This window comes from Balaenoptera borealis (assembly GCF_965194805.1).
Source record: "Balaenoptera borealis genome assembly, chromosome: 2".
Taxonomy (NCBI): Eukaryota; Metazoa; Chordata; class Mammalia; order Artiodactyla; family Balaenopteridae; genus Balaenoptera; species Balaenoptera borealis.
Genome location: NC_138867.1, coordinates 109238325 through 109250500, shown reverse-complemented (window position 1 = coordinate 109250500; position 12176 = coordinate 109238325). Strand labels below are relative to the sequence as shown.

The window sequence follows — 12176 nt, the reverse complement described above, 5'->3', positions numbered from 1 at the left end:
AATTATATATGGCAAATCTAATACATGGATTATTATTTAGGTGTTAAAATTCAAGTTTATAAAGAGTTTACATTAATATAAACATTCCTATTAATTTAAGTAAAGAAAGCATCAATAGGATACAAAATGGCACTAAATATTACTAAAACAAAATAATGCAGAGAAGAGCAAAAATATATTTTGGTGCGTTTTCTTTGGCTAATAACATTTACTTTGGTACATGCAAAGTGCCTGTGAAAGGGAAAAACAGGAAAAAAACCAGCACCCTTAATAAGATACAGGTATTGGTATACTGAAATACTTCCTCAATTTGGACCCCAAAACTTGGATGCCTCCTGAGAACTTGGTCATGGACAAGGAAAGGCATGTCTAGAAGATATCACAATACAAGGCTTACAGCATGAGAGTCATAAGCTAGCAGGATTTGGACTAATGTGAAGAATGTGGAATGCTGACTTATTTTTTTCCCCTTCAAATTGTATCTATTCAGATTTCTTAAAAGCATGTTTAACTCTTCATTTATTTCAAAACACGTTATTAAATTTGGGGGCCTTCATTCAAGGTTTTATTTCATTAATTCATCTACTAGATAAAAGCCCTAGAGTAATGCAGTTACTGTATATAGTATGTGGAATGCTGACTCCACAAAAAACCCTCAGATATTATGGAATGATAAATCCCTGATGCCTCTGAAGACCAAGATGATTTCAAACAGTCTTTTATGTCAAAAAAATCCTTTATCCACTGACCCCTACTTCTGAGGTGCCAAAATAAATGTAAAACATCCTGTCAAAGATTTTTAGATATTTTAGAACACCAATGCAAAGTAAACATTTATTTCACAAATATGTTTTAAGATGTTTGAAAAAAAAGGACTAATATCAATGGCCAATGCTAAAGTACAAAATCATATATCCATTCAAATTTTTCTGGAACTATGATTTGAATTTGACAAGATCGTGATGAAAAGTGTACAGGTTAAACTGCTGGAAAAATTTACTTGAGATCACCAGCATTACTAGATATTTTAAAGTAATATTTCTTCTAAAAGAAGAAGTTTTTATATCTTAGGCTTTTCTTATCTTGTAACAACTGGTATTAATAAATTAATAGAAATGCATAATAAGTTAACTCTTATTTGGGTAATTTTAAAACTTAGTTCGAGATACTGATGTAAAAGAGAATGATAAAAATTTAGCTACTGGACATTAGGTATTTTTTTAAAATTTCTTTTTCCCACTTATTTACGGAATGTGATGCCTTAAAATTGTATTCAAAAAAATAACATGTCAAACACTGAAATTTTATACTGCCCTTGATACTTTATTTGCTCTTTCTTGCTTAATATTTCTGTGAAGTAGAATAGTTCTATTATTCCTCTTTGCTGCTGAAGATAAATTTTGCATGAGTCTGTTTCCAATGTTCTGTGCTTTGAACTTACTCTCATCTAATTCATGAATATGCTGAAAGATTACAAAGCTCTTTCTGGCTATAAAATCGACGAAACGGAGTCAGAAATAATGTGATTCTTGAAACCTTGTCCATCCACTTTATTTATGAACTGCAAAGGAAAATAATATCCAAATGCCCAGAAATATTTTGGCATTGAAATGAATATACGTCCTATTAACATAGTCAGAGATAATTGAAAACTGTTGACTAAACACAATGGAACAGATTTGAGAGAGAAGGTTTATTCAAGTGCAAATCATATAGAGGTTGCTTATAATTAGGACTATTTTATAAAGTAAGTCATTTGAAATAAAAGTAAGGACATATCTAAATTCTTATTTAACATATTAAATAAAACATCTCTTTGAATCCAAAGAAACCCTATGTAGGGTTCCCTTTTCTCCACAGCCTCTCCAGCATTTATTGTTTGTAGATGGGAGTTTAAACGGATACAGCCCCTATAGAAAACAGTATGGAGGTTCCTTAAAAAACTAAAAATAGAACTACCATATGACCCAGCAATCCCTCTACTGAGCATATACCCAGGGAAAGCCATAATTCAAAAAGACACATGCACCCCAATGTTCATTGCAGCTCTATTTACAATAGCCAGGACATGGAAGCAACTTAAATGCCCATCAACAGAGGAATGGATAAAGAAGATGTGGTACATATACACAGTGGAATATTAGCCATAAAAAGAAACAAAATTGGGTCATTTGTAGAGACGTGGATGGACCTAGAGACTGTCATACAGAGTGAAGTAGTCAGAAAAACAAATATCGTATATTAACGCATATGTGTGGAATCCAGAAAAATGGTATAGATGATCTTATTTGCAAAGTATAAATAGAGACACAGACGTAGAGAACATATGGATACAGAGGGGGAAGGGGGGGTGGGAGGAACTGGGAGATTGGGATTGACACATATACACTATTGATACTATGTATAAAATAGATAACTAATGAGGACATACTGTATAGCACAGGGAACCCTACTTAATGTACGGTGGGGACCTAAATGGGAAGGAAATTCCAAAAAGAGGGGATATAGGTATATGTACAGCTGACTCATTTTGCTGTACAGTAGAAACTAACAACATTGTAAAGCAACTATACTCCAATAAAAATTAATTTAAAAAAAAAACGAAGAAAACCTATATAGTCTCTAAGGGACATGCTATACATACTTTGTGGAAAGAAATGACACTAAACCCCTGAACTGCTCTTGAAGGAAGTATATGACATGGAGGAAAGAAGACTTGAACTCTGGAGTCCTGGATTCTAATCTTGGCTCCTCCCACACTGGGCCTGTGACCTTGGGAAATCTCAATCTCTAATGCACTTCTATTTTCTCATGTTAATAATAATGAAGTTATGCTTAAGAATATCTAAAAGCCCTTCTGACCTTGAAACTAAAATAATTTACATTGAACCTCTATTTCTTAAGGCCTGACAATTGACAAAACATATTCTAGGTTGCAATTAATGTGATTTTGGAAAAAATTTTTAACCCTAAAAATTCGCTTGTTCAAACTGAAGACTGACAAGTTCTGTGTGTTTACTTCCGAAGCTTTTACTAGATCACAATTATGGCAGAATGAAAAAAAAAAGAGGATAATAAAATTCACTGGGCAAACATTTTCCTGTCTAGAGTCTCAGATGTAAACAGATTTTAATGACTGCCTTTCAGTGCAATAACAGGAACCAGCAACCTTTTCATTGCTCCATTTCCTGATAACCCATCATGGAATGGCGGCTGAGTTATATTAAAGAAGAAAGTTCTAACTCCGTGGATCTTCACTTTAAATATGTTTGTTTCTATTTGTGTTTTTGTTTTTTATGGATAGGGGATGTGAAGCAGAACCCCTTAAGTGAAATGGGCCCTGACATCAGTAAGAAATGGGAGAAGCAGAGGAATAGGAATTTGGGTGTACACGGGGTCATCAGCAGGAGAGGACCTAGGACACAGGATCCCAAGTCACATGGTGATAATGTGACCCCAGGGAAACATGGCCAGTGAAAATTTCATTGTGCCAAGGATGATTGCTACAAGCTTTTAAATTGTGAGTGACTAGAAATCCTTTTGTTATAATTACTCTGTACCCCTGGGAGCAAAGTATACTCTTTATAATCTCTCCCTTCCCCTGCCCCCCACGTTGCCTTTGCTCTGGTGACCCCAGAGCTCCAAGTGCTCCAGCAAAAGCTGCTCCTTCCCAGCCTCCACACCTCTGGATGTTCCCGGCACCCTTTTTCTCTCTCCTGAGGACACCGTTTCTTGCTTCCTTTACAGCCGCCAGTGGGGTGGCCATTTTCTTGCTTACACCCCATACCTTTGCATCTACAGGCAGCACAGGTGCCCATGCTCCTCGTTGTCACCACCAGACCATTCTCCCTTCCTTCTTCCTAAACCTACAGCTTTGGAGCAGACTATGTGGTGCAGTCCCCTTCTTGCTGTAACCGAACACCAACCCCTGATTCAATCTCTCTTTTTACTCTAATATTTTACCACCTGGATTATTGTTCTATTTTCTAATACTGCTCCTAACACATTTTTTGGTAATTATTATAGCCATTTGAATGTTCTTCCAACACTGAGGCCTCTCAGTTCCGGGCACACTTCTCTTCCCAAAGATCTGTACTTTCCCTTCACTGAAGCCACTAACTCTCCTGGTCTTGTTATTACTAATAACTATATCCCCTCCATACTCTTAGCTCTATTTTCTGTCACCATCTCCTGTATTTCCAGCCCTCTCCCTTAAGTACCCTGAGTCTAAAAGTTCTTTAACTCCACCAGGCCCTAAAATCCATTAGTGCTACCACCTTTTCACTGTCTTTCAAAGTCCTTTGTATTTTTACTTTCCTCCTTATACAACTAAATTCCATGGCCAATCATTTTCAACTCCTTACATACAACCTCAGGTCAAATGGATTCTCCTTTTGTTTTATTATACTCACATGGCAATTCCAAAACTTGTACCACAAGTGCATCTGTATGCTGTATATGGCTGGAGGGTAAGTATCACTATGATATGTGTGTCAAGCTAAATTCATGACTGTCAACTTCAAGTGGACCATCAATGCTACCATAAAGTCAAAATACATGTACCATTTCACTCATTCTCTCATTCTCTTAAGTGACCACTTCACATCTCCTCTCTTTTCAAAATTCCCATATCTCCTTTCTCACCTTTAATCTCAGCAAAATGGCCTTTACTGATAAAATAGATGCAACCAAAAGAGTACCACCACAAGTTTCCAACATCTGCTTCTGTTCAAAATACTGTATTTTCTCCTGTTACTAGTGATGGGCTCTCCATATTTCTATCCAAAGCCAACTATTCCATTCCATCCATCCTGCCAACTTAAGGATATCACTCCAGAAATTTTTTGCTCTCTCCTTTGCACCACTAGTTTTCTGTTCTGTTCTAGAAAACCCACATTGGAAAATCATCATGTATAATTTCCCCTATTAAAAACAACAACAAACTCTTTGATTCATATTCCCTTCCAGCTAATGCCACATTTCTCTGCTTTCTTGTTTCAGCAAAATTTCCTGTTACCTTGAGTCCTTTCTTCAATTCATCACATGCTATTTTCTCTTGAATTCACTCCACTTAGTCTTTTGAGCCAAATCATTAAAAGTAATTTTGACAGAGTCATCATTGACCTCTATGTTTCAAATATAAAAATATAATATCTTTTGAAATACAATAAATATAGTTGAATGTAATAGTCAATTTCAATGCACATTATTTTTGACTTATTAGCAGCTTTTGATACAGTCGATCATTCTCTTTCTTGTAATAAATACTTTCTCACTTGCCTTACAGAAAAGCATTCTCATTTGCATGTTTTTTCTCCAATGTTGTTGGCTACTTATTTTAATATGCTTTGTTGGTTTCTTCCCATCTCTCTGAACTCTAAATGGTATAATGTCCCAAGTAAATATAAAAGTGTAAGTATATGACATACCAACCTGTATGGTGTCTAGGGCAGCCCCCATAAGTGTTAATATTTATGCAAAGCAATGCAATGAGTGATCATATTGAGTGACATATGTAACAACTGTACATAGCCTTTCTTCAATTCATGCCAGATTTTGCTGCAAAATAGTTCAGGCATTTAGGCACTAAACGTGTCACAAAAAACTTTCAGTTTCCAATCCTTTATGGAGTTTGAAATTTTAGATAAGGGGTTATGGACCTGTCTTAATTATTAATGGTTAATCAGAAAAGAAGCTGTTTTGGAAAGATAAATACTGAAAAATACTTCACCTCCTCCACACGTGGCATCGCAATCTTCCCAGCCTGTGTGTGTCCACATGAAAAGGGGTTCAGGTGCTTTGGAGCTCTGATTCTCTGGTAGAGGGTCTGATGGGATAGTGTATTCATAATGAAGACCATAATTCTGGTCTTGAAACAGCAGCACCTGTAATATATAAAAGTGATGAAGGCAGATGGATCAAAGTAGAGCATTTTCAATGTAAAGCATAAAACTAAGGATACGAATACCTTAAAATGCTTTTTGCATGGTGTGCATGCTCCTTTAATACACAGTAGACGAGATATTATGCTTAAATGTTGAAATTGTCCTACTTCGGAAAACACTGGAGTTACACACTTACCTTTGACCTAAAGACAGCATGAAAAAATAGCCCACTTGAATAAGGTCAGAGATACCACATCACTTTCTCCCAAGCTGATGGACTAGACAGTCTCTCAAAGCATGGTACATGTATGAGATGACTTTAGTAGGGGGGGACAGGGACATGTGTCCTACATAACATCAAGATATAACCCACGATCTAATATCAAATGAAGCCGTTCCACTCATATAAAAAAGAAAGATGAATAATAAGTCCCTGTGTCAACAGAGGAAGAGAAGATTTTGGGAATCATTTCACTCCATAAGGGTAGAGAACTTCTAAGCCAATTAGAGGACAAGAATTTTATTCCATGTATGCTTACAGTTAAACTTTAACTTTGGCAAGGTTACTAATTTTCCATTTATAATAAAGATCATTTCCTTTGAAAAGAAATTTATGTTAAAAAGAACTTCTAAATGCAAATTAACTTAATAATGGTACAGTTATGTACACATATGTAAACAGTGTAAGAAACCATAAAGGATGTATGAGAATGACTGAACTTTGGGCTACACTGGACTAAACCATAAGCAGGGACCATGTCTGCTTTGTTCTCCCATGGTACCCAGTATCAAGCTAAGAACTGCATCATCATGGGCAAGCATACATATTTTAAATGAAAGAAAAATACCTGAAATATATTCATTTTAAATAAAAGAATGAATGAGAATATATGTTTCTTTATAAATACATTTTCACCAAATATGTCAAACAAGCCCATGGAATATATCACTTCTATGGATCTGAGGATTTATGGAAGCAGTCTATATGACACACTGTGATGTATAAAAACATATATATCTAAATTTTAAATTATGTTAAAGTATTAGAAAACTTTGATATTTAATCTGTATCAAGGTGGTTGTAATGACAGGTTACAGAGTTAACACTTAATAGGAAAAAATTTAAATGAGCCCAGGGTTAATTTTCTTTACTTCTTTTTCTTAAGATTCTGCCTCAATATATTATCAGAAATACTAAGATACATTTTAATATGTGGATTGGGGAACTAGTATGATGACATTATCAATCAACTATATCAACAATAAAAATAATACTTTAAAAATTCATATATACTAACATACTGGGTACTACTTCTAAGTATATCATAGTGCTTATTTTGGCTTTAAATATCTCATTTCATGTTGCCAGTGACTTTTCAGCTAAATGAGTTAAAAAAGAGAGAGATGGACTCACCTTGTTTATGGAAATAACCAGACTATTACATGATTTTTAAATTGATGAAATGAACATATAAATAAATCATTTGCCAACTTATTTAATTAAATGAAATTCATGTCTTTTTTTCTTAAAAAACTACCTTTTCATCGACAGAACTTTAGATTGTCCTTGAATACCTAATGCCATTTAAAATAAAGACATTGGCTACAAAATCATTAGCTCTTTCTTAAACCATTTGAACTTGGCAGTATTCTTTGCAAGAAGGAAAGTGTGACCGCGTTACAGTTGAGGGGCACATACTGAAGCATGGCAGCAGAAGGTATTGCCTTTCAAAATTCAGTACCAGCTTTCAATCTGTAATAGTCATTAAAGAAAAATATCTTAGAAGTGCAGTTTCCCTTGGATTACTGAATAAATCCAGGTCACATAGATGCCTTCTTTTAGACATAGTTCACTGACTTTAATTATGTTTCATGCTTCCAGGAAAAACCTTGGTAATTACCAGTCAGATTAAGGATTCTGCAGCAAGGAAACTCCCTCTGCCCAACACTGAGGTCTCACATATACTGTTTTAAGATTCTGAATTAGAGGCTCACTAAAAGAGCCTCAGTCTTCTTCCATTAAAAAGAACGTAGTTTACATTCATGTAAGGGAGGCAACCTGATGGCGTTTTCTGCAACCCAATCATTAAACAAATGTTTGTTGTTGATAATGTTGTTATTCTAAGTGACCCAGTCATGGAAAGAGCCAGATATTGGTCATACAATGTTTGTTTCGTCATTTTTTCCCCCTCTCTCCAGATGGCAGAGGGCACAGAGTGGAGTTTCCAATTCAAATTAAATAAAAGGACCCAGAGGAACTGTGGGGAAATGAACAAAATAATTACTTAAAGTATATGCATACTCATGATCCAAGGCTGTCGGGTGTAAAGAACTTAGATTTAAGCTCTGCATCAGGAGAGGCAGCATAGAAGATGGATTAACACCTGGTTTATTCAAAGCTAAATAACTTACTGGGAGGCACTGAGCACAGTATTTAACCTTTTACATACTTAGTGTCTTCTAATCTGTAAAATGGAGTAATAATAATACATACTACACAGGGTTATTTTGAGGATTAAATGCTATAATGAACATAAAGCACTTTTGGATAGGGTCTGACTCTCAGTGCTTGATGGTGTATATTATTACTAGTATTAAGATTTGGAACAGAAGGCCCCCATGCAACTCACCCTGCTCCCTTTATGCATATTCCTGTTGGTAAAGTCTATTGACTGCAGTTCTCTAAAACGTTCTTACTTGAAATGTGGTCAGTGGACCAGCAGTAGTGGCATCACCTGGGAGGTGGTTAGAAATGCAGGTCTCAGGTTCCTCCCCAGAATATGCATTTTAACAAGAACCCCAGGTGATTTGCAGGCATGTTAAAGTAGGAAAAGCAAATGGGCCAGTATGACATTTGAACCTCTGGCTGCTATACTGGCAACACAGATGTCTCCAGTTGAGGAAGAATTCAACTTTAATTGTGTGGAGATATTAAATAATGTGGCACACCACACTCCAAATAAATAGTCAGTTGACTGTATTTTAGAGTTGTTTTTATGTGTGGACTCAAAGAGGTGTTGAAGTGTGTGAATCTCAGACTTTGCCACCAGAAGAAAAAACTCCTGAGCCATTAGCATTGACTGCAATGATCAAGGTCAAAAGAGGCATGTGAACCTGCCACGAGCGAGGGCGCAGAGCCCCAATGTCCTGATTCTTTCACTCCAAACTCAGACCAATCTTCTGCTACATGGTGAAGAAACTTATTATCCCAAACATTCAAATTATCATAATTCTTTACAGGAATCACTTAACCTAGTAAGAACACAATGGGGTAACTGGAAGCCTTGTTAGATATTTATCAAACGTTTTCCCCCGGGAACAATACCATTTTATCAAAGGTATTTTATACAGATTCAGGCAATGCCCATTTCACAGATGTATGAAATGCTACGGTTTGCCATATTATAGCACTCTCTTTACAGACATCCACTCTGGTTAGTAAACATATGTTTTTAGGGAAAGAGGAACCTTATTGCCTGCTAATTCACTTCTACTGTGAGTCTGTGAATTCCCTAAAATATCGTGTTCCTTTCGTAATAATTTCCATTTTTAGACATCTTGATTTCAAACACGTTAAAAAACCCTAAAAACCCACCTCACCTCTTAAATAATTTTAAATGTTTACTTGACAATTCAAATTTGGAAAAAAGATAAGAGAAGGCACGGTGGGAATGTCCTTTGTCATAGGAAGTTGCTTATGCAATGTTATCGATTCGTTCCCTCATACCAGGAGGTGTAATGGTGATGTAGTAGGACCTTTGGCGGAGATCTTCTCCCAGAGACCTCGTCTTACATAATGGACAGTAGTTCCCGCTAAGTTGAATGCTCCAGAGTGTTCAATCTTCCAGTCACTATTAATAGACTGTTTTCCAGTGTCTCGGAGAGCTATAAAAAGGTTATAAAATATTACGAGATTAACAAGTCAGCATCATTAATCACTATCCACTTTGCATGGTTTTGTTAAAAGCATTTCATTCATTTCTAAACTAAATGGTCAACACTCCCTGATGTAAAACATGAGGAATCTCCTCTTTGGGAAAGTCTGCAATCACAGCAAATGCCACAGGAAGTTCTCCTTCTCTCCTGAAGCTGTCCACAAACCATACAGTCACGTTTATCCTTGCCTCCTCCAACCTCCTTTGAACACTTGATGTCTATAACCTTATTTTGTGTCCCTTAATCATTTATTCTTTAACAACATATTATTATTTTAAAGGCTATGTGTGTCTGTGTTGTCTATGCAATGATCCTATGAACAATGTGAAGGCTGGTACTACGTCTTATACATGCTCTGTATCTCCTATGCCGCCCAGGAAAGAGTGTGACGACAGAAAGATCATGACATGGAATGTTAACTAACAGATCAGAATGACAGGGTTACGTTCAATACAAAACAATTCAAAGGTAATGTGTAAGTTCTAAAAACGGAACTCAGAACCTTTAAACATCCCTAGTTTGTGATTTATTGTGTACAAGAATAGAGGATAAATGTTAATTCTCACCCACAAGCAGCCATCATTTGTATGAAACTTTATGGAGTAACTTTGTTTACCTATACTTTTTGTTCTCTTTTTCTTTTTTGACCTGATCTGTGCTACTATTTAAATGAGATTCATAACGTGGAAGTGACATGCCACGATTATCATTTAAAATTAAGGATTCCTTCCATTTTTTCCAAATGATTTTATTTTTTATTTAAACTTTACACTCTCCCATATAATTGAATTTCTCTTTCAAAAACATTTACCTGTGGAAGCAACCTAAGTGTCCATCATTGGATGAATGGATAAAGAAGATGTGGCACATATATACAATGGAATATTACTCAGCCATAAAAAGACACAAAATTGAGTTATTTGTAGTGAGGTGGATGGAGTTAGAGTCTGTCATACAGAGTGAAGTAAGTCAGAAAGAGAAAAATAAATACAGTATGCTAACACATATATACGGAATCTAAGGAAAAAAAAAAAAAAAGGTCAGGAAGAACCTAGTGGCAAGACGGGAATAAAGACACAGACCTACTAGAGAATGGACTTGAGGATATGGGGAGGGGGAAGGGTAAGCTGTGACAAAGTGAGAGAGTGGCATGGACATATATACACTACCAAACGTAAAATAGATAGCTAGTGGGAAGCAACCGCATAGCACAGGGAGATCAGTTCGGTGCTTTGTGACCACCTAGAGGAGTGAGATAGGGAGGGTGGGAGGGAGGGAGATGCAAGAGGGAAGAGACATGGGAACATATGTATATGTATAACTGATTCACTTTGTTATAAAGCAGAAACTAACACACCATTGTAAAGCAATTATACTCCAATAAAGATGTTAAACTCTAAAAAAAAAAAAAAAATTTACATGAAGATTCATCAAAGGTTTTTATGTCATAATGCTATGAAAATGTTTTGATAATAAGCCAGTAAATCTTCTAAAATATTATTTAAGCCAATCTCTATTTATTGAATGTTTGAGGATTTCCAACTTTTTAATATTGTAAATAATGCTCAGATAAATACACTGTACACTAAATATTTGTATACCTGAATACTTCCCTTGGATAGATTCCCAGATTTGGAATTACAGAGTCAAAGAAATCAAACATTTAAAGATTTGGAAAAACAATTTCAAATTGATTTTAAAAAGTTTGCAAGAATTTATGCTTTCATAACAGTGACTGAGAGTGTCCATTTCTGAACACCTCCTTGAAAGCACCTTTCTTCTTGTATAATATTTAATCATGCCTAAATCATTGCTTATCAAGCATCCGCTATAAATCAGGAAATACTCAAAGTTCTGGGACTTCCCGAATGAACAATAGAAATATGTTCTCTGGCTTCATAGAACTTATCATCTAACTAGCAAACCAGATATTAATCAAGTCATAAGTAACCAACTAATTATAATTACGCTGAAACTTGTGAGGGAGGAATCAGGAAAGGCTTGCCTGAAGGATGTCATTTATGGAGGATGCTAGCCAGGGGAAAAGAAAAACATAGAAAGAGTGTTCGAGACTGAGGGAACTACAGATGCAAAGGTCACCATTGCAGCTTGGTGAGAATTAGGTAGCAAATGTGCAGATGCCACATGTACTGAAGCGGATCATGAACTCATGAGGCTGGAGAGTAAGGAATAGCCAGATCTTACAGGCCTTGTTAAATTTTAGAGGCTTTTTCCTAAGAAAAGATATAAAACTATACAAGATTTTGAACAATATTGTACAGAAAATGGACTTGCATAGGACAAATTTGTATAGAGAAGACAGAATAGTAGCCCAATGGAAAGTAATGGTGGCTT

The 12176-nt window shown here is 35.8% G+C and overlaps 1 protein-coding gene and 1 long non-coding RNA gene across 2 annotated transcripts in view; one reads left to right on the top strand and one right to left on the bottom strand.

The window, feature by feature from the left end:
• Positions 1-12176, bottom strand: part of ADAMTS19 (ADAM metallopeptidase with thrombospondin type 1 motif 19) — a gene marked incomplete at its 5' end in the record, with an annotated part of 291838 nt that overhangs the window by 47188 nt on the left and 232474 nt on the right. Inside the window, 2 exons of the mRNA XM_082380775.1 lie at positions 5732-5885; positions 9613-9770. Of these exons, the coding sequence (XP_082236901.1) occupies positions 5732-5885; positions 9613-9770 (312 nt within the window). The remainder of the gene's footprint in view (positions 1-5731; positions 5886-9612; positions 9771-12176) is intronic.
• The window catches only part of LOC309623705, a 393796-nt gene that overhangs the window by 154199 nt on the left and 227421 nt on the right, over positions 1-12176 (top strand). The gene's annotated exons all lie outside the window — the stretch shown is intronic.